Here is a 27,949-nt window from a genome sequence, read left to right as displayed (position 1 = left end):
TTCAAACTTGAAATTTCACCAATGAAAATTACGATTTTCCAACTCACTCCTTACAACAAAAATAATGATTTAAACCCCGGGCCAACTAAACCATCATTAACCCCTAAGTTTGTATGTATTCCGGTGTAATTTTTGTTAGTCATGAAATACCCATACAGTTCATACAGCTGGTGTTTGAGTGTTCATGCAATAGCTGATAAAGACAGCATATTCTCCCGCGAGAGAGCAGAAGTTTTGCCCTACACCAGGCTAGTAGTAGAAGGCCTGTAGTACGCCGATTTAGTATTTAAGACGCTGCTCAGTGAGCCTGTTTATTTCGTTCGATCATTCCACACAGCAGGCATTGTATTAATAGCTATAGCCTACCCAATACTTTTTGCTGCCATATAGCTGATCACAAACGCAATAATTTCTACATCCAAACACTGTGCAGATCTAGGCAACTGGAGCAGTCCTAGACCACTGGATACGAGACAACTGAAGCAAGAAGTGATAATTCTGTGTGTAAACATCTAGTGCTTAAAGTGTACTTATTCCTCTTTCCCAACGACAAGCTGTCGCCTTGAAATCAACCCCAGCAACCTTATCTTTCAAGGTTACCGCTGTACGCTGTGAAGTGAGTGAAATCGCTGCGGCGTACTTCAAGACTGTTCCGTGCTCTGTGTTTCGTGAATAGGAGACGGATATTACACAACCCACCGTCGTGTTACGCTGGAAAGAACCATCAATCAACACCGTTCCACATTCGAAATAGACCACAACGAGCGAAACTGAAAATGCTGTCCCACTTGCTGAAAGAGAACATCAACGTAATTGTCAGTACCGGAAATGTGCTAAATGTAAGCGACCTCCGGAAGAAAGCTGGCCAGAAACCAACCGATGAGGTAAGTCTCCGTTTCCACAGGGCAGTACTGTAGGATTCACTGTTCCAAAATTCCGTACCCAAGCGAGTAAAAATAAAATCATCCGTGAAGTGATTCGATTGCTGCAGTGAGTAGTCAATCGGAGAAAATATGTTATGGGAAACTGAATCGATAGCGAAATTTATTGCTGTTTTGGCAGACTCACTGCACCAGCTATCATTCTTCCGTCGGGGTAATGAGTGTTCCCCTAACGTACACTCAAAAAATAAATCACTTTGATTTCATGTGATTATTCACATAAATCCAAATGTTTTCATTTTCGACATAGATTACGTGATTCATATAAATCACATCTAACAACTATGTAGCGGCTATATGAATAGCATATAAGTTTTAAATGACGTCAATCTTTGATAATCTAGCTTATGTGAATTTCATGTACGAAAAAATCAACAGTGAACCGACAACTTGCTGGGTTGGTGTTGTGTTCTTCGAAAGGTTTGTATTGTTGAATTTATTTGCATGATAGATATATCTGATATTCCATTTACTTTAATTTCAGGGATCCATTGGACGAATGGCCAAATTCTCGCTCCAAAGTTACGGATTAATTACTTTTTAGTGCGGTATGTGCCATGGAATGTGTTTAAGTTCTAGTTTAAATGCATGCCTTATAATAAATTGTAATCAAAGAAATACATATAAACATCTTAGTATTTGAAAATTAAAAATACTTTTATTGTTATATATTAATACCATGCAAATTAAACTATCTGTTTCAAAGATAAAATTTATCTGGCTCATCAAATAGAAGTTACATGTTTTCTGTATGCTGCACAACGGAGATTCACGTAATATTTACTAAAACACAAACATGCATAATATGTTTGACTTCATGTAATTAATACGTGAATTTCCTTTCCCAGGTATATGAAAAACACGTAACTTTGACTTGGTAAGCTAGATAAATATTATTTGATGAGCCAGATACTGATCTATCGGTCTATCCTATAAAATGTACGTGAAAAGTTTGGTGGATGAGATTCACATATCTTTTTATGTAAAAGCAACGTGATTTATTTTTTGAGTGTAAGAGACGGTAGCAGTGATGCCAAAAAGAAAGAAATATGAATTTCTAGAACTATAATATTTAGCTGTTCGTTAATAGTATTATCCGTAGAACTAAAGTTTTTGAAATTAGTCTGAGTTCGCTGTAGCAGTGCAGGCAGCGACAGCTTCGGCTATCGATGAAAAATGTAATTTTAATATACCTTCGCTATTTTAGAGTGTTAATGGAAACTGATAGAACCAATAAATTTGGGCTATCTTCGACTATCTTTTGCAAACAATTGGGCTATTGTAAATATTTTAGGAAAATTGTAATGGATAAAAATGAGAAGTTTCTAGCACTGCGAAAGAAGAACCTAGTTTAATCAAACAAGTTGTTTGTGTTTCTTGATTCCAACAGTTTCATAGATAAAAAATTTTGGATTCCCACATGCGCTTGAAAAAATTGGATATGTGATAAAACTGAGCATGGCTCTTGAGATGCTCGTTTTTTCACATCATTTTAACCATTAGCAGTTGAAGTTTAAGCATTAGTTTAACCTAAAATGTTTAATGTTTTGAATGTCTGTAAAGCTGGTTTTCATGTCTGTTAGCATAAAACGGGGTATCATTGATCGCTAAGGTAACTTTGGTCACAAGAGCCTTATTTCAGTAACTGTACGATAAATTGATTCTTTATAGTAAAATTTTGGAAACAAATAAACGCAAGTCGCTTCTATACATGTTTAGCATCTATAGACAACGATCATTCAGTCATTTAATGTACTTCCATAAAGAGACTCAAAATGAAAATTACAAAACTTTCTTGCATCTTTTCGATCAGGTCAAATAATACCTTATATATTCATGGAATGAAGCCACTATAGCTGAACTGATTTGATTTTTAGAAATCGTAAATATTTCTGTCAATTGATATACAAAAATATCATGATATAATATTTTCTGTTGATAATTTTTTGATTACGATTATTTTTCTAAAAAAGATCGATAAATAAATATCGCCTTGATGTCAATGGGAAAGTTACAGGAAATATTATTGGCCTTTTTAAAAACGTATCGTTGTTGATAGAGAAACGCAAATAACCTATGAAAATGTCGTAATAAATCAAAATAGTTGTGCTGTTAAAACAAAATATAAAATATCTTGAGAACTACTACATTTCAGAAATTTTTTGTTAGAAGCATTTTGATTTAAATTGGCGTTTACAATCATAATCAAAAAGAAAATTGTATTTTTGACTGCAACTAGTATGAAATATAAGAAAATATGTCAAAAGTTATTGTTAGGAAAACTTTTTTATTGAGAGCTTCTCGATGATCCAAATAGGGTGATGAGCCTATTTTCACCATACTAAGCAAGGTGCCTTACTAATTCTGTAATTTCTTGCCTTACAATCAATGGAATGCGTAAAAATTGACATCAACAGCTTTGCTTGGTTGTTAAGAACCAATATAATAACACAAATGCGTAGAAAATCAGTAAAATTCTCGTGTTTGAGCACAATGAAAACTCGAATCGAGTGCCCCAATTGCTACCATTTGACTCAATGCGTTGAACAAAGATGGCAGACACTGCTCTAACCAACGGCTTCAAATGGGTAGGGTGATAATAGAAACATGGCGCAAATAGGCTCATCACCTTACACTGAGAAGTTTCTTTACGTCTTTAAAACGATAAACATTAGATTGTTGACAGTTTATGATAACTTGTAAAAAGGGGCATAATTACACGAATTAATTGTTTTTTTTTAGAGTAAAATCCGAGGCAAAATCCCAAATATCTCGAAAACTATCGCATTTTGGAAGTTTTTTGTTAAATGCATTTATATTTAGAATGATACTTAGAATTTATTTCTGTAATAAAATTACAGTTTTGTATGTCAATTAGTATGCAATTTAAAAATATGATTAAAATTATTGCGTTGCGTTGCGTAAGCACGGTATACTTCGTAGATTGCAGACTGATGACTCTCATTTCCAGCCAGACTACTTGAGGAGCATTGTTTGGGAATAACAATTGATCCAGTCCAAGCGAAAGTTTCGCCTGAGAGCCACCATTGCGGGCCACGACCATCTTTTCCGTAACTTGGGATGAGAAAGGAAGTGTTGATGTGGTACTTACTTAACGGAAGGCCCCGACTCAGTGACACTCCCATAAGTACCACGGATTGGGTAGTGGGTGGGTTGTTAGCCAGGATTCGCTTCAAGCAAGCGATGCGACTGAGACTATATTTTCGTGCATGTTTGAATAGTTTATTAACTGTAGGATACGTAAATCTTCTAGGCGTTTAAACTCTGGCTAATCGTTTATTGAGATTGTTTCATCGAAAACAACTTGAACTCCGGACAGCCGGCTGTCGGGAGTGTTGAGTCCACAATGTAAAATGGACCGTAAACAATGAGTTTAAAAGTGGTATGGTGGAACATTCAAAAATTATGTCACGTAAAGATTACCCAATACTAACTAACTCTCTGTCATATTACCACGTTATTTTTCCCCTTGGTCTAATACGAATCAAATTCTTTTAGTTTTTCCTTCATTTTGTAGTAGCACTTTTATGCCGCTACTCGCAAAAGTGTTCATGTTCTATGTTCATGGCGCAATCGTGCGTAAAACGGCCGATTGCGTCAAAGCACATGACGTGCTCCCCTCCTATTTATGTCACAATTAGTCATATCTCTTCCTCGTAATGGCGTGGCAGAATTTATAAATGGTCCTTATTGGTACGATCACAAGCATATTGAAATCCCGCAACTTGAAATTTTCCACCACGTTCGAGTAAATGTTCCGATATTACAATGAAGACGCGAAACAGAAAAAATATAAATGCTGCGTTCCTAAACGATATTAACATCATGCACGAATCAAACACCCCCCGTTTCCAGATAGTACGTACTTATTCTTAGCTCAGTATAATTGACTGCTGAGTTAATGGACTAAAAGTAAAGCATTAAATATGACCTTAAAACATTCGTTCCTCGTGCTGAAATGATTGCCGCAAATTGGTAATTGGATTGAATTGATCTTGCGAATTGTCAATTCTCCACCCTCATACATAATTCAAAAGTCATGCACTCAGACAAGACCATGCGTATTTCCCACCCGCATTAAAGACCCAGTGGATTCGTTTCCTAGTTGGTCAAATAAACACTAAACAAACAAATAAATTAGTTTGTTCAGTCTAAAGAAATGTCAGCTCGATTGGCATCAACCGGCGGATACGTGTTCCTTTACAATGCCATCAAATGAAAGTGGATTTAAAATTACATACGACAAAATATGTGCAATTCAGAATATTACGAAATGAAGTTTGCTTAATTATTTGCATTTAAAAAATGATCGGAAAAAATTAGTTGCATAACCAACGTGGTTAATTTTCAAAGATAGCACTGCTGACTGACTGTATAAAAATTGGTGATAAGGGACGCGGACGAAAAGAGCTGACCACCGCCTTTAAAAATATGTTTAAAATTATTGTTAGAAAAACTTTTTCACCGATAAGTTCTCGATCATGCAATCACATTCAAAGTGTTTCTTTTCTCTTTACAATGTTGTTGACAAAATATAAAAATTTTGAAGAAATGTTTTTTTTGCAATTTAAAAAAAAATTAATTTTTCTATAACTTGTTGTTTTTGTGGAAAATGAGACAACATTTTTTTCAGTGTATATTTTTTTCGCATAGAAAGACCAAAAAATTTTGGAAATTAATGCTCGTAGAAACGTCTACGCCTGTTTGAAAAATTTCGTCTTGTGTCAGTATATTGCAAATGACAGAGAAAATCATGAAGTTTCATAAACCGTACACAACTGCAAATCGACGATTGTTATATTTTGTTGTTGGCCGGTTTCTTATAGAACCCCTCATATTAGAGTGGGACACAGTTACACAAAAAAATTTTTTCTTAGAGATACTTTCTGGGTCCATTTTAATAACTGTAAATTCTAAGCTCGATCGGTGAAACAATATATATTTTGAATTTTACATCGATTTTTTTGAATTTTACATCGATTTTTTTTCGGAGAATTCAACTTTTATAAAATAATTCTTCCAAGAGTCGCCAAGTGCCTCCTAAACCTATCGATGTGTAATTTTTATAGGAAATTTATCAAGGAAACAAAATCCTGTACGGTCAACGCTTTGGCAATTGTCGAAAAAGTGATTAAGCAAAAACCGACTGATGTTCTGAAGATTGACGAAAATTTCAATTTTCATTGCATCACTGCTGCTGACGGTCGAATTGTATAGAGCATTTTTAACTTTCTCTTATTGTGTATAAAGGAAGCCTCAATTTATCTCATAAATGTTGCATTACGGGATAAATACACTTTTAATTTTATATTGAAAAAGAGGCGTATTTGGCGACACTGCTGCGAAAATATTAGTTTTTTTTTGTTTCGATTATACAAGTTGTAACTTCAGGGTCATTCGCCTTTTTTTCGGGTTAAAGAAATTTCTTTGGAAATATTTCTATCCCTATGTGCGGGGTTGAGAACCGAACCCAGGTGAGCTACGTGCAAGGCAATCGATTTTCCACCCTACGCTATAGCCGCCCCATGTATATTAGTATTTATAGAAAGTTATTTGAACAATTTCCTTTAAATGCGTCTCGCAGATTGTTTCTATTCCAAATTTTACCGGAGATATGAGCAATGGGGATTTTGGAGAAAATTTCAATAGGACCTAAGTACATAGACTAACAAACATAACACTCGAAAATAATTCTTCATCGGTTATATTTTAAACATCTTTTAGTTGGGACTATGGTAGCATTTGGGATGATGGCACCACTGTTATATGCATACGTATACTTGGGTATAACACTAGTGAAATTTGTTCCCAAGCCTGATAGATAATCCATTTGCAATTGGAGTAATTTCCTCATAGTGTTGAGTCTGTTAGTCAGCGCTAAGTAAACCAATCTATCCAATATATTCTGAATTTACAATGAAAGAATCTCTTTGTTTATTTTATCTTTTGTTAAAAGAGTCTCCTCATCAGTCAGCTTCAAAGAATCGATTTTTTTCTTTGCTTCAATCGTTAGAATTATCTGAGAATATTTTTTCAAAGTTTCAGGGTATAGCTCATTAACATCTCATGCCTGTACGTTATCTATAATTTCATTTTTTTCCTTCTAAAAACTTTAAAGCCCATTTAATGAAAACCATTTTTTTTTAAATTACGTGTACGATTACATAAAAACTATAAAAGCTATGTAGGGTAAACAGGTCTAATACGCCCCCCTTAAGCAAAAATAGCTATATTTCACCATTCGACACTCTAATCTCCGCACCAATTACTCTAATTTATTGTTATATTAGTTAGAAATTAGTAACCGTTTCATTTTTTATTAAAATCATCCTGATACAAGTATTATTAAACTTTTTTCAAAGATGCCCAAATTTTAGTTTGCCCTCGGTTACAGTGTGATATGTCCCACAACAAGAGGCTTGTATGCCCCACAGCAATCGATGAGTATGCCCCACAACAATGGCTGGGGCGTTTTAGCTGGTGATGAGCTGTTGTGAATGCATGATTAATTCTACACGCACACATAGTTTAAAGCCAAGCTAAAAACTAAGATAGTAACTATAATATTCTACTTGAATAGTTCTATCAAATCCGACAGTTTCTAATTGGTTGTAATGCTATTGGAAAAAGTGGGAGCTTACATCAACATAGATTTTTTGAAAAACTTTTGTGTATATTATTGTTTCGCAAGATTTTAAAAATACCGAACTAACTTAGTACGTTGATTTCATGAAACGATACTGTTATCAGTCATTTTTACTTTTTAGATAATTCAGGAATCCTGGGAATTGAAGAGGGGCATTTTGCCCCGGTGGGGCGTTTTATACCCTTTTACCCTATAGGGCATTCCGCGCGAAGCAGGCAAGGCAACGTATTTGAACCAATTTTGGAGGAATTGTTTGTCCAGGGCTAATATATCCAAATCCAAATAAATTTTTGTGGCAATTAAGCCACCCTTCGGGCTATGGGAAACCCCCGGGCCCCCGTTTTGACAAATTGGCAAAAGCCTTGATTTTTTGATTATATCTTCGGTTCTATTTAATCTAAAATCAAACCGCAACTTGCTTTTTGAAGGGAATTGCTCAAGGAGTCTAGAAAGATTATTAGTTTTTAGCGGTAGTGCTGCCAAATATGAAATTTTTCCAGTTAAAATTTAAAAAAAAATCACAATCTCAATTTGAGCTTATCCTGAGATACATCGTATTGAAGCGAAAAAATCAAACTTTCTCATCTAAAAGCGCAAGCGCATGACAAAAATCCAACTGAAGTATACTGAGTTCAAACATAATTTATCGTGCAGTACAAGAGAAATGATGGAAAACTCCGTTTTTGTTTTGCCTCTAGTAGATCAGGGTCGGTTTTTATGACCAATTGAAGATTTTCTCAATAATTGTCGATAAAAATGGAATTTTTCATCGCCAAATGCGAGTTTTTTTTTCTTCAAAACTGTGTATTTTGGGATTGGCTCAAATTATATTGAGATTAGAAGTGTTTTTTTATGTAAAAATGTCTGAGGAACACCGTCGTATTTCGATATATACTGGCAATACAGCAGGAATTTTTATAGCTAATCTTAAGATAAAATGAGCAAAGAGAGGCTTGGTTCAATGTTACTTAGATCTTATTGAAACATTTGGACAGAAATTAAGGTTTTTGGTAATTCGTCACTAGGCGGTGTAGTTTGTATTGAGCTGTAAGTTGCAACATTTGCACCACTTGAAATGCGAATGTAGAATTAGGCGTCTTTCGGTGTGTATTCGGCCTTGACATATGGTTCGTCATGCTGTACCACGCAATCAAACATCGTCAGCATATTCATGTACAGCTTTCGCGATCGATAGAACAAAATGTTTACTAGATCTCTAAATACAATTGTTTTTCTTTGCGTGTCATACTAGCGTTCTTGCTGTCCGGTGCTAATCCAACGAAGTTTCCCATGGCTGTTAGCAAAAATCCAAGACTATTTTCGGCACAACTCTTCTACTCAACTTGTTTTGAACAAACCACACATAAATAAAGAGAGTAGAATAGTATGTTTACAATATAGCAGTCGTTTCTTTTTTTCACTCGCCGGACGTTCGATACGTTAATGTGTTTTGGTTTGAGGGGCTCGAGTCATAATAACACAATTCGCTGAATCATTCAACTATGTAGGGTGATCGATTGTTTTTTGGTTTTGTGATTAGATAAACGCAATATTATTGTGTATTTGTATATATTTCCTTAAAATTTTGAAAATGATTGGTTGAATGCGTGAATTTTGATGAACCGTTTTCTTGTTATGCAACTTGATTCCGTACACCCTTTATTGCAAATATTGTGATATTGTATTTTATCAGGATAAATTCGATGAGTATTATTATCTCCCCAAAACCCTTGTCAAAATATATTTAGCTCCCTCGCGTGGAAGCGTGACATAATTTGTGCATGAGCCCTCATTTTAGTCCTATGCTTATGAATAGTAGGAAGGTATTGTTCTTTTCTTATTCGACTCGACGTCAATAACTTGTCCATGCTACTGTTATGATTGATGGTAGTTCATTTGCTCGTTCGGTGGTGTTTCTTTTCACTAATGAGTGACACAATCTGAAGACTAAGCTTCGACTAGGTAACGGTCGAACATGCATCACAAATACTTGCACCGTGCTCACCCGCCCTAATGAGCGTTATTGAGACAGTTCAAGATGAAGTGGGCAAGATAAAAATAAATCGACCGGAATGAGACATATCGGGCAAGTGGAAGTATCGCCTATACTAAACTACGCTATGACTATCCGTGTGTAATTTTTTAGATGAATTCTTTTAGCGACCAAGAATATTTCTACAAACAGGTTCACATTGCTTTCACCTTACTGCCCATAATCGTAAGTCAGTCCCAGGTAGATAGGGAATCCCATAAAACATGGGACTGACTTGCGATTATGGGCAGTTTATGTCAAATTGATTTATTTTGAATATTCGTACGTATCAATTTTTAGAAAAGTTCCATCATTGAAAAAATCGAAAACTTCATTATTGCAAGAACTACACCGGAAACAACTTCAATATGGTATGGAAACGTATATATTTTGTATATACGTATATATTTTATATATATAACAATATTTTGAATATAATGGATTTAACCTAAGAGTCATGCGCCTCTTGAGCATACCTTCTCAACGGATTGTTCGCTCTGAAAGCATTAATTATGAATTCGAATGTAGTTGTCTTGCACCCTCCCTGGTGTCCCCTTATATCTATCATTTAAATACTACCATTCGGGTCTAGTTATGGCGCCAGAAAGAAACCCATTTTTGTTATCAACGAAAATAGCTAATATCCAGAAATTTAGCAATCTTAGTTTAAATCTATGACGTCAGCGTTGCCGTAAAGCGGCTGAATAGATCGAGATGAGTATGATGTCATCATCGAGAAAGCATGCTTGCATAAACTGTTTATAGCTAATCATCCTGGCGCAGTAAATCTTTGCCAGCTGTCAGTTAAGCGCGGGCTAAACAATTTCATCACTATGACGTCGAACAGTGTGTTTCATGTGAATTTGGCTAGAAGGTCATTCGTCACGGTGACTAAGCATTAATTGGTCACAATGACTAAGCATTAATTGGTAGACATGAAATCAGCGGTGAAACAAGAAAGTAGATCAATCTTGAGTACGTGATATCTCGTACGATAGAGAGGAAGATATTCAGATACACATATGGTTGAGTGCATCGTGTATGATGGCTAATTTGTTCTAGTAGTTCGCTTAATTGCAATATGATTTCTACTACTATGCTGTTAAGATGCACAGTACGGGTATCTCACAGATAGCAAAATGCAATGAAAATTTAATGAAAACGGTGGGGTCAAGAAACACGAAAAGCCTATTTTCATAAAGATAATTCTCAATACAATTCACCTAGAATAACTACAATAGTCCAATTACGTGAAAAACGTAGCCAACGACAGTCTAAATTGATAAGTTTTATCAGTTTTCAATGATATTGCGCCATAACGAAGATACACGAAAAAATCATTTTCCGTCGTCAACGTAAACTGTCACTGGCAGCACTGCTCCATCGGAATCCAATCAGACTAATTGTAATAACTTAAGTTCTAGAGCTGCTTGTGACTGTTAATACTCAAATTAAAGGCAATAATCATATTAATAAGGCTGACTTGTTTTTGTGAGAAAATCTTGTCTCAATCAAAAGTTATAGCTGTTTAAAAACATTGTTGTCCACAAACAACATGGGCATGAATGGATTAAGTAGCATCCCAAATTTTAGTGGGTTTATTCATGCTTTATGGGGTGGTGGAGGTAACATGTTATTGTAAAAGTAATAATAATAATAATTTATCTTATATGGAGAATGATGCGGAACAGATCTGGGCAAAATTTTAAAAAGATTGGTCCAGTAGATTCTGAGTTATGTGCACCATATTTTTTCGAGGTGCCTTAGGATAGGAGATTAACTGTCATTCGCCAATTTTTAATATTTTGCAATGAAAATATGGGAACATGTTGTTCAAATGTTGCATTTACAATAATGGAAATTGACTAAATATATTATGGCTCTCTATATTGGCAAAGAATTACTGCAGAAACCCTAACAATCGCTCAAAAAGGCCTCGTATCGATTGGTCTAAGGAAAAATTCAAGAAATGCAGGGGACGGGCATACCGTAGTTGGTAAATCGATTGCCTTGTACGCAGCTCACCTGGGTTCGATTCCCAACCCCGCACATAGGGTTAGAGATTTTTTCAAAAGAGATTTCTCTAACTCGAAGATGCGAATGGCCCTGAGGGTAAAACCTCTTTAATCTAAATAAATAAATAAATAAATAAATAAATAATAATTAAGAAATGCAGTCATGGTATTTCAAAGTTGGTGTATAACATCTACAAAAGGGCGAATCGTGGAACGTAAATAATAGTCGTTTGACGAAGTAGTTTACTTTCAAAGTGCATGTTTTGGAAATACCAGAGGGGGAACAACTTGACAGCTCCTATACAAATCGTTGAAACCACGTAACCTAACCGTAACCTTGTTCACAGTGATAATTTTCTTGTTCAGTATGGGCGAATGACCTAACGGTTAAAACCCAAAAATAAACAATACAATTCTTGTTCAGATTTTTTTTACTTTCGATCATTCATTTTTTGAAGACTTTTTGTGGGTTTGGTGTTGTTTTGTTATAAAAGTAATGCATCTTTATTCCGATGCATTATTTTTAAATGATTCATGATTTTTTGGAATAATCGGTATACAATCACGCGGCGCTCATACTAGTTAGTGAGCAACTTCATTTAGTCTTGAGGCTCAACTGAGAAAGCCTAAAATGTGGCTATCTTGGAAAAAGAAAAAAGCAGTTTTCTCTCACACCGTTGGAAAAATCTTAATGAAAATCAATCAGTACTACTCTGCCAATGCCTCGAGTACATTGAATCATTCTCATGAGGATTTTCCCAAAGGTGTGAGAAAAACAGTTTTTTTTTCGTTCTCCATGATGGCCGATTATTGGAACGTTCTCAGTTGAACATTAAGGTATTAGGTAGTAATATTTGTATGGCAATGTAAACAACACACACACAATGATACTGGCCTGTTTTTCTCCCTCTCCGATAAAAAAAATGAGTTGTCATCAAATCTGAATTTCGTGGAAACCTTTACACCGTAAATGTTGCGCCTATTAGTTAGATGCTATGCTGTCAGAAATAAACAATCGAAGTCAATCCTGCCTTTGTTAAAAGCGAATTGAAAAATGATAATCACAAAACTAATGTATTTAAGGATTAACGACAAACTTTAGAGAATTGTCATATGTGAAAGATGTTTCAAGGGTGATGGGAGACGAAAAAGTTCACACTAGAAGCACACTCAAATCAAATCATGCATTTTACATTCGGCACAATTTGTAATCCTTTTGTGAAACTCCAAAATGATGAACTAACTTATTTGTATTTATATTAAATTATTACGCTGTTTTGAAATGATCATCTTGATTACTTCTTCCGAATGTAAATAAATAAAACAAGGTCGTAAAAGACGTCACGGAATTATTTTCTCGCATAGAAATTTACAGTATCACAATTAGTGGACGGCATTCTATGGTGGCGACATCATTCGAAACACGGTGGCTTCAAGCAACTTAGGCTAAACGTCAAGTTGAGGGAGCGTTGGGAAAGACCTGCTTCCGAGTATTCAAATTGGTACAAGCGCATGTAAGAGTTTATTGATTTTCATGGATAATATTTGGAAGACCATAAACTCATTTTGTGGTGCTTTAAGATTGTGTATTCATACCTATTCCCAAAATATATGCAGCAACCCACGTATTCTGAATGTATACATCCAGAATACGTGGGTTGCTATAGCCTACCCATTGCCCATTCCTATAGGAAACCAACCAACTTTTGCAAGATCGGGAAGAGAGGAGGCGTTAGACATAAAGTTTTGCGATGAAAGAGCTTTGAATGAGCTGAGAAATGGGTTGGCTATAAATGAAATTGAACCATCTTTATCTTATTATAAAGTTAAATTTTTCTACAGGACTGAAGTAATTCATTGAGCTTGGATCTCCGTCCTAGGGCTTTGTTGACGATTAACAAAAACTAATTACTGAATGCATTATGAATTGTCGAACGGTGGTGTTTTTTTATATTTCAATTATAGAGTTTTTAACCTTAAGATCATTTGCCCCTTCGGGTTAGAAAAATCTCTTATGGAAAATTTCTAACCCTATGTGCGGAGTCGGGATACGGTGGAGTCTGTTAATTCAAACAAGCTTCGATGGTTCTTTTTCTAAAAAAAAGAATACTAGGCCTCGTCTCTTGCAGTTCTTTGTCACTGATTTACTGTATGTGAAGTAATTCAACTACACTCAGTTTTTACGCGGTTTTTACGTGGATTTTCGAATTAACGCGATTTTTTATGCATATTTTCAAATTAACGCGCTTTTGCAAAAAAAAAATTAAGACCTTTTGAATGCAAAAGACTATTTCTAAAAAAAAAAAAATTCGAAGCCTTTTTAAATGCAAAGAGCTTTGGCAGTTTTTTTGCACGGATTTCGCAATTAATACGATTTTTGCAAAAAAGTTTCTAAGCGCTTTTGAATGCAAAAGACAAAAGACAAAAGGCAAAAGGGTATTTTCGGAATGGTCGTGACGAGTAGGTGCCATAAATTGATGTTCAAGATGGCGATTTCCGGTTTAGCAAAATTCTCTGTATCCCAATCAATATGGAGAAATACTTGTGGGTATTTTCGGGATGGCCTTGACGAGCAGGTGCCACAAATTGATTTTTGACGTCATTTTGAATTACATGATGGCGACCTTCGGTTCAGCGAAAGTCTTCATACCCCAATCAATATGGGTATTTTCGGAATGGCCCTGACGAGCAGGTGCCAGAATTTGATGTTTGACGCCATTTTGAAATCCAAGGCGGCGACATCCGGCTTCGCGGAATTCTCTAACATCTAATCAATATGGGTATTTTTGGAATGGGCTTGACGAGTAGACGCCAGATATCGATGCCTGAATTAATCAAGATTACGACTACTGGTTCAATGGAATTCTCTATAACACCATCAATATGGGTATTTTTGGAACGAGATTGATGAGTGGACGTCAGATATAGTTGTTTAAGGCCCTTTTGAAAACCAAGATGACGACTTCCGGTTCAGTGAAATTGTCTTTAGAAAATTATGAAAAATGGCCTTTTAAAATGCGAAAAACAAAGTGACGTAGACGCCATTTTTTACCAAAGTGATGTGAGGGATTCCATGAGAAACCAGCCGATCGCATAATGTGACCATCGTCGATTCGAACGTAACTTTGCAGTTGTGTTCGGTTTATGAATCTCCATGTTTTTTCTGGAAATTGAAATATTTCAATTCAAGAACAATTTTTCACAAGGGCGTAAACCTTTCTACGTGCATTAATTTCAATTTTTTTTCCAATACTGTAATGAATACATCTGTACGAAAAAATATGCACTGAAAAAAATGTTGTGTCATTTTTCATAAAAACAAATTTGAGTCAAAAATTTCAATTTCAAGAAAGCTCATTTTTTATTTTTTATTTTTGTTAACAAAAACCCAAACAGACAAGAGACATTTTCAATGTGACTGCATGAAGGATAACTTTTCGGTAAAAAGTTTTTCTTACTTTATACAGGTTGTTAAATTTCATCCTAATTGCACTCAAAAGCATTCCAAAATGCGATAGTTGTCGAGATACTTAGAATTTTGCTCCAACAAAAACAATTAATTCGTATTCTCATGCCCTTTTTAAAAGTTTTCCGCGTTACCTCATCATAAAATGTCAACAATTTAATGTTTACCGTTTTGAAGGCGTAAAAGAAACTTTTTCATTGTATTTGAACCATGGAGAAGCTTTCAATAAAAAAGTCCATCATGCAATATCATTCAAAATGTTTCTTTTCTCTTTAGGTTTTTGTTTACAAAATATAAAAAATTAAAAAAAAAACAATTTTCCGCAATTTAAGTTTTTAACATAAATTTTTGTTTTTGTGGAAAATGACACACCATTTTTTCAGTGTATATATTTTTTCGCATGCAAATATTCCTTCTCTGTAACTCATTATCAGATAATTTTGCTGATTTAAATACAGTAATCTAACAAAAAAATGAAATTAACACACGTGGAAACGTCTTCGCCCTTTTAACAAATTGCTCTTGAGTCAAAATAGTCTTATTGACTGTAGAAAATTTTTAGTTTTCCATGCCGGTGAAACGTGTAAAGTTTGAACGGAATCTGAGATGGTCGGTCACGATTTTAAAGATTTTCGAACGGATCTTCGTGGAATTCCTCATCTCAAGCAGCTTAATGCTGCAAAGCTTTTTACTGGTAAATCACCCTCCCTTAGGTTAACGGGTTTGGCGGTATTGCAAACATGATCAAGTATATTTCTGACAGACAACTGCTTTAAGTTGGTTATTATATTACGCCTCGATAGTGCTGCATCGAGGAGACTGAGAGGACTTATGGGATTTTTTTGTTCTGTAATTTTTCGTTCTCTGTACCTGCCCAAACTATCGATTAACCACTAGCCTGTGAGCGCTGGTGTGGCCGACTGGCGGGTCGACGTAGATTGGCTTTTGCTGTGGACTGTGTTTGTAAACATTGTTCCACAGCTTAATGGCGGTGTTGGTGGACGCGGCTCGCAATGGGGGTCATTGTGTGTCGATTTATCGGTCGAGTTCGTCATCGTGCAAAGGCTAGCCTGACCAATTTACGATCATCAGCTCACTAAATGGTACGCCACTTTTCGACGGTCCACTTGGCGTGAAATTCGACAAAGTTCAGATGATTGTGAAGGTGCCGTATTGTGAGTAGTGGTATTTTTCTCGGACTTCCCATCAGTTAGTTAAGTTTGAGCGGAAGTTGTTCGCTATCTACCGCTAGTTTCACATTTGTTTGTCCAGTGCAATGCATTGTGTATCTTTGTGGCAGAACACTGTAAAAGTTCCTGAACTTCACGGAATGTTTTGCCACCAGCATTCAACCGTTTGATGAGATTTCGCTTCTCGTCTGTACAGTGCCTCGAATGACCCATTTTCGTGAAATACTACAATATGCAAACTTATAATGTCGGGTTAATTGTAAGCGTAGGAATACTATTCTGAACAAAATAGATTGACTAAACTGAAAATCTTGGAAACTTTAGCGATTTGAAAACTTTTTGTGGTAGCGCTGCTATTTTTACGAACAGCTTCATATCGACTTTCTTCTGAAATGACAGCTGTGTTTCGTAAACAATAAACCATTGATTCCAAATGGTGGCGTGTTCTGCTCTACTATAGGTCACTTACAAAAACATACAATGTTATTGGAGAATAGAACGTATGGAAGTATTTTACATTAAACTCCAAAAATATTTGCGCTGGTATTTTTTCGACCAGCGCTGTATTTACGCCAGCGAGATTGCCTACATTTAAACTCCCCGGTAATTAAGTGAACCTTTTTAGCACCTATAAATTCAGAAAAGCAGCCTCAAGCATTAACCCATCGCTCGCGTGATAATGAATCGATCACGACCGGAAGTTCCTTACCTTCGGCCCTAGTAGCATAAGTCTATGCCATCAGTTGGAAAAAATGACGCGAATAACCATTAAACAACACGTTCCATGGCGACGTGATCGGAAACTTACAAGATATGGGGAATTTCACTCTCTTCTAACATTCAGCACGTTAACATACAAACGCTTAAAACCTTCGCGATCATCCACGCACACCAAAGCCCGCGGTCTCGCAAACATAAGAACACCCCGGTGATTAAGGGGGGCGTCTGGCATGGTGGGCAAAAATCAACTTATTTTTAATCCGCTTAATTGTTGGCATTGAACCTTTATAATAGTCTTCCGCAATCTTGGTGGCCACGCTGAACTTCTTTTGTTTTAAACAGCCATGCATTCCTCGCGCGCATTTACTATAATACACGCTGGGTACAATCTCTTGGCAACAATTTTCGAGAAACTGACAGTGATAAAAATACAGTGCAAACAATATATTCTAAACTACTTCTACCCAAATTTTCAAGAGAAAATACCCAATGGGTTATTTTCTACAGCGTTTTTCTCGAAACCGCGTTTTTCAAGTTGGCGATCCCGATAATTCAGAAACTAATCAACGAATCGACTTGATTTTTTATGAGAATGCACAATGGATGAAGCACAGAAAACTGAAAAAAGAAAAGTGAGCGAATTCTACAGTAAAATATGAGATTTTTTGATTTTCATGATTTAATGAAGTCATTTTCCGAAACTCGAACGTTTTTCTAAGCTTTACAATTCTTATTGGATTTCCTGGGTCAGAAAATTTTCTAAAGAGCTATAGACGAGGAAATGGTTTGACGTCTACTCTTGGAACGCTCGTATGTTGGCTCTGCGCGACTGGAATTTTTTTTCGTGCACAATTAGTATATAAATAGATCTTAACATTTCATAAAAGATCCATTGTTGCCGTGCCTTCAAAATCGCAAAACACCACTTTACACCAGATATAATATATTTCATATATTTTTCATATTACTTCAACATTATAATCACACTTTCGAATTAAAAAAAATCAGTGCATTAGGTGGGCAACAGCCCCCCTAGCCACCCCGTGCGCACGCCAACCAATCTTCTCCATTCACCGAACGATGTTTGAGGATTGTTTCTAGTTCGATGGTTTTTTGTTGTTCTACTTCTTGAATCTGTATTCTTGCATGCCGGAGTTACGCTTTTGACGGTTTGATGCAATACAGAAAAGTGCAATGCATCATCTTGTAAGAATGCTAGTTTAATGAAATGTGCAAATCATTCTGCACTGCATTTCTCTCAGATGCAAACGCATCCGAAGCGTACTAGTTTTAACAGGAAATCATATCCGTTACGTGGGTGCAAGAGCGGGTATGCCGGTCGGCATATTTTTGGCAGATCGATTTAAGTGAAATTGTGTACAACGCTAATTGGATATGGTGGAATATTTAATTACTTTTGAGTATTAAATCTTTTCGCCTAGATTTATCGCTACTGACGGTTGCATATATTATAACGTGTAGAATGGTAAAGTTAATTTCCTTCGTTTTACGGGCTATACAGACGAAAAAGTCTCATTCGAAAATGACGATCGTTATAACAGCATTAATGCAATTCTAGTATTGTCTCACATACCTAATTTACTAATAAGCTTAGATTTATTTTGGCGGATTTTATAGGATATATATAGGCATGAGACTAAACATGAGACTCACTTCTAGCGTGGGAAGATTGCCTCCTGCGATGGTGCCAATAGCGATGGGTGAAGTTTGTTTATCTAACATTGTTATTCTGATTTTTTTAAGTATGCGGTTTTCTTATGTAGGTTTCGCAAGTTATGTGTTTTTAGTATGCTCCAAGTTGCGTATTCTCCACTTAAAAATACTTAAGTGCAATGTTGGCATTTTGTTCCCACGATTTTAAGTCATAACACTGGTGGTTACAACACTAGGCCTGTTTCAGCGTTTTTTTTCAGGAAAAAAAACATCTCAAATGTTTTAATTAGGAAAAAAATGTTTTTAAAGTTTTCTCGCCCAGCTGCCGAATCCCGCCCTTTGGTTTGAGGTTCATCTGAAAAACCACAACAACAAGTTTTCACTGTTAAGCTGGGCATGGGAGCTTCGATTACAGTTCCATTTTGAAACCTGCCTTTTTCTGGCACCCCCAACAAATTATTGCATTAGAAAACCAAATTGTTTTCTTCTGGCGACATGAATGTGAGAAAGTCGAAGTCACATCGGAAACAAATGAGTGTTTTCTTATACTTTGTTGGAAGCTGCCTACCGGAATGTTAACCCGTCGCCGTTCTTCCATAGACCTATTTTTAGTTGCTCCTTCCCGATTGCTTTTATTTTGACTGATTGCCAAAACATGTTTTGTGTAACTAGACGATATTTATCTTGACTAATGTCTTTCTACTTTCCTTACAGTTGACGGACTGCTTACGATCCACGTTTGCTGAAGCAGAGGTCATTGATGCTACCGACAGGCAGCCAAGTTTGGTAACCCGCAAGAATAACGATTTGCTGGAAAAGGTGAAGGAACACAAACGCACGGATATCAAGATTGGAGCAAAGATTTTTTTGAATCACTACTCGGAAACCTGTCTAACGGATGCCGTAGAGAAATTGTTCGAGTCGTTGAATGTTTCCTACTTGGATAATCTAATTCTTGCCTATCATCCTCGGGCGGCGAACATCGGTGACGGTGAACTAAACGGAGAGGTAAAGGAAGGTGTAATCGAGTGGGCCATTGGAACGGACAATGCGGTGAATAATCTCAAGAAACTCTGGGCTAGTTTGGAGAAGTATGCGATTGACAATAAGATTGGCCAGCTGGGAATAGCCGACTTGGACGTGGACTCGTTGAAGGATCTATATGAGGCATCGACTGTTCATCCATCAATAACGCAAATCAACCTTGCGGCCTGCTGCGTAGTACCACCTCAGTTGCAAGAGTACTGCGGACAAAATGACATTCAACTGTTGACACACAGCGATCCACAAGGTAGGCGTTTGGAATGTGATTGTTGTATCTATCCCGAATAAGTCTCTAGAAAGTTCAGTCCTTCTCTTCTTCATGTCTGGACAGTATTCGACAGAATGCTCTGACCAGTGATTCTCAACCTGGGATCCGCGGACCCCTAGGGGGCCGTGAAGTCGTTGCTGGGGGTCCGCGAAGAAAATTATTTTTCCGAGTGGATATTGAAATTTCAAGTCTTGTTTCCCAACAGACTGAAAATGATACATTAATAGCATACAAAATCGATGTTTAACAGTGGGGGTCCGTAGCAACCCAGGGTGATTTCTAAGCGGTCCGTGATACGAAAAAGGTTGAGAACAGCTGCTTTGACCAGCTTACCTATGCGCATATAAGTTTTTTTAATTTTTAATCTAAAGATTTATTTGAAACTGCTCAATGCGTTAGCACAACTGAGCCGTGGATTTTTAAGTTTTTACAATATAACTAAAAATAAAAAAGAATTAAGAATGTCTATCTGCTAGATCTTGTCGACGCAGTTTGCTGCTGCGTGTTGAGATCCTTTTCCTTGGCGGTGCAGCCGCTTGGGGGTCATTCAGTCTGCCTTCTCTCGCGTTATCGTTCCCGTCCATGTCGTCATCGGTACTGCTTTCTTGCTGTTCACGATCAGAGGTTCTTATTTGTTTCTTGTTCTTACGGGTCGTTGTTGTATATCCGTCTTCATCGGTATTTGCTTCTTTATTGGCGATACTAGTGGGTTTGGGAGCGGTTGTCGTGGTCGTTGTACCTGCATTATTGGTTAATTGGATCGTTGTTTTTGGTTTATCTGTAAGCATCGGTGGCTGCTTGTTAGAGTTGGCTGTAGTAGATGAGTTTTGACTAGTTGCTTCCGCGCATGTTTTTCCGTAGTGGGCTGTATGGTTACAGAATTGGTCATGTTGGAGTCTGCCCGGGATATGTGATTAGCGTTGATTGCTTATAGGTCACGCAATCCTTCGGTGATTTGCATTCGATAGTCATGTAAGAAGGTATTAGTTTAGTCACTCGCATCTTCCCTAGTGCGGGGGCCAAATCATGGATACGCACGTCCACCATGTCGTTTTTCATATGCACGCGGATCTTGATTCTGGTGTTATTAAATTCGACCTCGTGTTGCATGTTGCAATGAAGTTCTCTGCCTGTGTTAAATTTCTAAACGTCATCAAAACACAGCTTTTAACGTGGTGCTGCTGAATGTACGTAACTTCAGCGAGATTAAGCTCCATTTAACCTTAACTAACTGTTCCACTTCCTGAACTGTGAGTCTAACATGAGTTTTATTAAAGTCGATCGAAATCGTGTTATTCCGTAGCACGGGCACTTTTGTTTCATTTGGCAAACTCATTTCACTCCGCAGCCGGGGGCAACGATAGAATTTATTTGTGCACTGATATAGAACAAAAGCTGGCTTGATTCACTGGTGCCTATAGCCTGCTATAGCGCAGCGATTTTTTTTGCTTCTACTTTTTGCGACGTCAGAAGATAGACGATGCGCATATAAGTTGTTCTTCCTGCAGAAAAAGCTATTGGATATAGCAAAAATTCGCATTTGAGCTTACCGGAGCATTGTTGGCTGAGCTTCACTCTTCTCATATTTAATTTTCTGAAAGTGCCCTTATTTAGGGTTACCAAATCGACGGAGAGCAAATAAGGGACACTATGCTTTCTCTGTGTTTGCGGTGACTGTGCGGATTGTGTCTACCGACGAGATTTCCTTCCGGAACCCGAACTGCCTTTGCTATATTGGTCCGTTCTTACTTTCAGCGTAATTAGTCAGTTTACCAAGAATATTCAGCAGGCATATAGGCATACAATGCTGGATCTTCTGGTGGCTTCCCTGGTTTTGGCAGCAACACTAGCTTCTTGATCTTACATCTGTCTGGGATCGTCATCGTCCAGGCTTTTCTGTAGGACTGTCCTGAACATGTCCGGAAATGCCAGGATCGCGGTCTTCGGTGCCACGTTGGGGATACCGTCCGGTGGTGGAGCTTTCTTCGCTTTCAGCCCTTTTGCTATTACAAGGAGCTCGTCGTTGGAGACTCGATTGTTACCAGCATTGCCACCATCTGTCTCGATAATTTTGATTTTGTCCGCGCACATTTCGAATGGTGTCGTTGGACTTTTGATCCAACACGAAACGGTAAGCATGGTCCCAGGGGTTAGCGTCTACTTCTCTGCTCAGCTTCTTGTAGCAGGTGGACTCTTCTCGGCTCTGCCTTGCCGCTCTGAACGTGTCTTCTGGTATTTAGGCAGACAGCCCGGAGGATGATGAGACCGGACGCCAGCAGTACTTCGGCTCCATTTTCCTTGGCATTGTTACATCACATGCCTTCGCTACTGTTTCCTGCAACTCATCGGCATTCGGAATTGGAGTAAGGCTGTCAGCACGAAGGTCCTTGTCGAAATCACAAAAAGTCCTTGTCAGTCCTCATTCTCCGCGTTACAATACAATTCCGCCAACCAACGGTGTAGTGGATCGCTTGGTGGTCTCTATGTGTGTACTGCTTACTAACTCACCAACTTACGTTATCCGTCAGCGAAGGACTGCAGAATGTTTTGTCGATGATGGATACCCGACCGTCTTTATGGAATGTGCTAGCGGAACCTTCATTGCACAGTCCAACACCCAGCTTCGCCAGGGCTTCCAACAAGCTGTAACCTCTTGCGTTGGTCAGCCTGCTACTCTACTCTACGGCCCAAGCGTTACAGTTTCCTCCTATAACAACCGGTGTTCGTCTAACTAACGAGTCGGTTAGTGCGTCCAGCATTCGATTGTATTGCTCTGGTGTCCATCGTGGGGGAGCATAACAGATACACACGAATACACCGTTGATCCTGGCGATCACGAAGCCTTCGTGTGTGATATCTACCACCTCTTGTATAGGAAAACCGCCCATTACTTGGATTGCCGTCATCCCTGTACTATCCACCACCCAGTTACCGTTATCAGGAGGAACAAGATACGGCTCTGCAATAATTGCAACGTCGCACTTCGTTTCTGTCGTCGACTGCCACAACAGTTGCTGTACAATGTCGAAATAATTGAGATTAAGCTGGGTTATCTCCTTCATTGTCTTCACCTTCTTGAAAGCAGCGCATTTGAAACCGCCCTCCTCCGCATTTTCTACACAGTGCAGACCTGTCCGGGCCCTTGCAATCCCTCGCCTGATGTCCGAAATCCAAGCACGCAAAGTGTCGCTCCCTTTGCTTGGTAACTGTCGGAGCGACTCTCAGCAAGCACACCAACCATATGACTTTCATCTTGCCGGTCTTCGCCAGCTTGTGCCTCTATACGTTTTCATAATCCGGATAGTCGCCGGTATATCCAGTTTGCATTGTTTGATCAGTGACCTCTTAGTTCTCCTGCGGTCGGTATCTCGTCTAGACACTTGCACTGCCATAGGGCTCTCACGTTCGCTTCACTGCTCAAGGATTTACCAACAAGTTCGCGGTATGTCAAGCTCTTGGCAGAAGTAGCCTTGTTCAGCTAAAAGAGTATGCCTCGTTTTAACATTCTCTCCCAAATTCTTCAGTTCTGGGTCCTCTCTCACTTTTTTGAAAAGAGCGGCGTGGGACGTCTTATCGTTTGCTTCGATGATCTTTGTACTTTTCCCAAGGAGGCTTGCATTTCTCTTTCTTCTCTTGTTCGCTCTTGTTTTCTTTCTTTTGTTTCGTTCTTTACGCTTCGTCTGCTGGCTTCTCACGATGCACCAGCCACGGTCTTTACCAACGTTTCTCTGGCCACTGGTGCGCTCCAGCTCGCTTTTCTGCTTTTTCGGGTCCTCTTGCTCCCCCGGCGTGTCCCTCACTCTTTTTTCGAGCGAGTATTGTGGTAACTCTTCAGTGTGTGTCGTCATTGTTGTGCTATCTTATGACAAACGCCATTTTGGGGTAAACTGAGTTAGATAGGCCACATTACTGGTCTGAAAAATCTCTACAAAGTGGCGTTTTCAGAATTTTGAAATTCTGCTTAGTTACTGAGATACAGCGGGGAGTTGTGAGTTTTTTGCTTCAAATCACTGTGTCTTGGGTTTGGCTCAAGCGCTGTAGATCAGTGATTTTCATTTTATTCTAAGACGCTTTATACTTAATCCTATACATCATTGTAAATTTTGCTTCTGCTATACACTATACATGCACACAAATTTGCAAGTTGGTTGTAACTAATGCGACAGACTAAAATGAAATTATAGGCTGGGGAGCGTACGAGAATAGCGTTGCGCCGCAACACTCTCAATGTAGTCAATACGTAATAATTGAGATATTATTACAGAATAGATAGGAGCATCAATTGTCTTCTCTGAATTGTTTCTACCATTTATCTCAAATTTCAAAAATCGTGTCTCCCAAAATGTACAAAATAGCGCTTGTCATGGGCGCGTGTATGTAGGGGAAGATGTGGTAAAACGCACCCCCTAAGGAAAAATGATCTTAACTCAGCTATAAAACATCAATTGGGAGAATTTAATTAATGATATCGTCTAGCGAACATATTCCTCTGTAATCGCAATCATAACGCTTTGCAAAGTATTCAAAAACATGAAAAATATTCAATTTTTCAAAATAATTGAAAATTACCTTTTCAAAAATGAGCGGGGCAAAACGCACCTGTGCGGGGGCAAAATGCACCACAACAACGGAGCATAATGCACTACAACAACGGGGCAGCATGCACCGCAACAACGGGGCAGAATGCTCGGTGAACAAGCAAGTAGTTTTGTTTTCTGACGGAATTTCACAAAAGTGTGCCATTAAATAGCCTTAGCTTATGCAATTAGCGTGTTTTCAGAACGATTTTTCTGTTTTCGATTAAAAAATCAGCAAAATCAAAGAAGAGGGCATTTTCCCCCGATGGAGCAGAGATATAAATTTAGCAAAAACAGAACTATTTAGCAAATTTTTCATATATAGTGCGACAGAATATTGAGAAACGGTATAAATAGAACTGGAAAGAACTGATATAATAATAAAATAGCATTTATAAGAGCTGAAAATCCTGAAGCCGCAATAATTACATGAGAAGAGCACGTTATTGTTTTTCGTTTATTTCTGGAGTTGCTATTGATGTACGGTTATCAAACTTTGATAGTGTAGGTTAACTATTACGGACTTCCGACTGGTGTTACCCCTTTATAGAAATTTTCAGCAGTTTTCGATATAAGCAAATGGTGCATTTTGCCCCGGGGGTGCGTTTTACCACATCTTCCCCTATTTTGTAAACCCGCTTACTTTTCTCAGAAATGGCTGAACGAAATTGCCCAAGCTTAGTTTCAAATGAATGGTGTAACGCTCCCATAAGCTGCTATAAAATTTTTCGTTAATCGGGATTCCGGCTCCGGAGCTACGGGTTTAAGAATGCGCTCACACAGCAAATTAACATGTACACTGATACCACCAAGATGTCCAAATACTGTGATACATATTAAAAAGGGTCCAACATTACTTATATTTGCGAGTCTAGATTTCTACTGATCATTCAAAGAAGCCTTAACCACATTGGCCACCTGTGACGATTTGTTCGTTGCTTTGGCTTTGTTTTGATAGACAAAAATTTGTGACGCGGAAAATCTGCTAACTTACCCTGATCCCGGTGTTAGTTGGCGGTACACGAATGCCAGAAAACAAACAATCAAATGAAAATTCGATTACTTGAGGGGTCCTTGTGGACCGAGCTGAATATATTTTCAATAAAATTGTATGTTAATCTACAATTCCCATAATATTTAAGTCTCAAAAGCCCGGCATTTTAACGTCAACGCGTGCTCCATATTCACAACCCAATTTTCGAAATTCTTCAGGCCATTGGCCGAAGTAAATGAAAACTCGGATTTTAATGTTTCGTATTCCACTCGTCAGTAACTAACACCAACCCGCTGTCAGTTAGACGATGTATCAAAACTAACACCAAAATGGCGCCAGTTAGACACTAAACCCAAATAGTTCACATCACATAACGTGTGTGAACGCCTAAAGCAACTGGCTGGTACCAGGGATGCCTCGGTTAGCCAAGTACAGAAGTAAATGTCCGCACATCAGGACGATCCATTTTTACAGATTAACGGTCCAAACAATGTTTATAGACTAAGGGTTGCGGTTGAGTGCTAAATTTTTATGCAACAATATTAAGATTTAAATTCCATGCAAAATAATTGAGATTTAAAGCGCTGATTTCATAATGGTTCAAGGAATTTTTCAGAAGAACGGGAAGAATTTGCACTTGGCTACCTCAAGGTGCATTCCGGGTTTCTCATTGGATTATTTTAACGCATGTGTTTGAATGGAGGTATGAAAATATTAAAGTCTTGCCGTTTATTTCAGAACTGCTACCACGACAGGTGTTGAACGATCTAGAGTTGAGTGCATACCGAGCTACATGGACAACCCGCTATCAGGTACACATCAAATGCCGCGGTGTTCTTGCGGCCAAGGGTTTCATTGTCGGTTTAACTCGAAACTAAGTGACACAGAACGTGTCGTGAAATAATCGGTGTAATTTATCGGTGGACCGTGTTAATTAGGGTATTGTTTAGTTTAGCAGAAAATGTCTTTTACATTGTATGGCAATAGCCAAATAGTTCAACGAAAACTATTGCAGTTATTAACACACACACACTTTAGTTGTTAAGCTCTATGTATGTAATACAAGAAAACAGAAAATATTTAAATTGGAAGACGCCCACTATATACCATTCATTAAAGTTTATTTTAAATTTTTCTTAAGGGCGGATACTAGGCCTTAATGCATTCATTCACCTTTTTCAAAGACTCAACAATTGGCATAGTAAAACTTATGACATTCATGTTTAATGAATGAAAACTGTTCAGTTAACGAAATAGTTACAATAATCACGAATGTCACTGTGAAAACAAAGTCGACATAATTGGTGGTTTATGTCTCAGCTAGACGCACTGATCGGCTTATTTGCTTTCTCACTACTTGAATAGCACGCAATGTTGAATGCAATCAACTGGATCACTGACATAATTTAAGTACCTCTACAAGAAGTATCGATGTTAACGAACGCTAGATGGCAGTTATGTATTAAATACAGGCAAATGTAGAAATTATGTGATGTAGATGTTATTATACAATCAACACATTTAAGGCACGTGGATTGTAGGGTGAACTTAAACAACAAAATAATGTTAGAAGTATATTTCGAATATTTCAGGGACTTTTTGCGTTGGATGATGTATTGAAGTATCGTTAGTCCTATTACTGATAGACGAAGTGGAAACCAGTTAACAGAACAGCTAGATTTTTAGGATTTTGTGTAGATAAGCTTTTGAAATCTTAATTACTCATGCATTTTTTCAGTTATGCTATAACTGCTACGAACAAAGTGTATTGTTTGTTAATTATTTTTAAACATTTCAATAACAAAGACTATTTTTGATAGCGACTTTTCACATGATTTTAGAAATAACGAAACCGTATATACCGAGGTAAAGAAATCGAAAGGAAGAAAAATAAAGATTTGACAAACCGAAGAACCAAATTCACTGCAAATCCCATAAATATCACCAACCACCATGTCCCGTTAAATGACTCAGACTGCTCTGTTTGCCGCGCCGATACTGTCGAATTTGCCGAAATAATTCCCCGAAATTTGGATCGGGCGAGCAAAGCAATCCAATAAATGCTGCTTGGTCGCAAAGCTCTCCGGGTGCATAATTTATTGAATTGCAACAAGTCACAACACACACTGCCGAAAACGAGAGGGTGAACGAGAAAATTCCGAAAGGCAGCATCGACAAGATTAAGCAAATTCCAACCGCTGCACCCAAGGAACACGCCCTGCACTTCTTTCGCCTACCAATCGGTTCGGGATTAAGGGATACAGCAAAATCGATGAAAGCACACATATAGGCAGCATTCGGAGGCCCTCGAAAGGTAGCTAACGATGAAATATGTTTCATTCATCCGTAGCATTCATTCAT

General features: G+C 37.8%; 1 protein-coding gene across 1 annotated transcript; it reads left to right on the top strand.

Moving 5' to 3' along the window:
* Positions 1–276: 276 nt before the first annotated feature.
* Positions 277–27,507, top strand: LOC131689675 (glutamate--cysteine ligase regulatory subunit). Its single transcript, XM_058974924.1, has 3 exons — positions 277–884; positions 19,420–19,996; positions 26,327–27,507. Exons 1-3 carry the CDS (start codon positions 777–779, stop codon positions 26,464–26,466), a joined length of 825 nt encoding a protein of 274 aa, XP_058830907.1. The 5' UTR covers positions 277–776; the 3' UTR covers positions 26,467–27,507.
* Positions 27,508–27,949: the final 442 nt, after the last annotated feature.

The sequence above is a fragment of the Topomyia yanbarensis genome, chromosome 3, assembly GCF_030247195.1.
Source record: "Topomyia yanbarensis strain Yona2022 chromosome 3, ASM3024719v1, whole genome shotgun sequence".
NCBI lineage: Eukaryota > Metazoa > Arthropoda > Insecta > Diptera > Culicidae > Topomyia > Topomyia yanbarensis.
The sequence above is the reverse complement of the archived record's forward strand: the minus strand, read 5'-3'. Positions and strand labels throughout refer to the sequence as shown.

Coding starts and splice junctions, on each gene's coding strand:
- LOC131689675 (XM_058974924.1), top strand. CDS start 777: ATGCTGTCCCACTTGCTGAAAGAGAACATCAACGTAATTGTCAGTACC. Junction 885..19,419: donor GCCAGAAACCAACCGATGAG/GTAAGTCTCCGT, acceptor CTTTCCTTACAG/TTGACGGACTGCTTACGATC. Junction 19,997..26,326: donor GACACACAGCGATCCACAAG/GTAGGCGTTTGG, acceptor CGTTTATTTCAG/AACTGCTACCACGACAGGTG.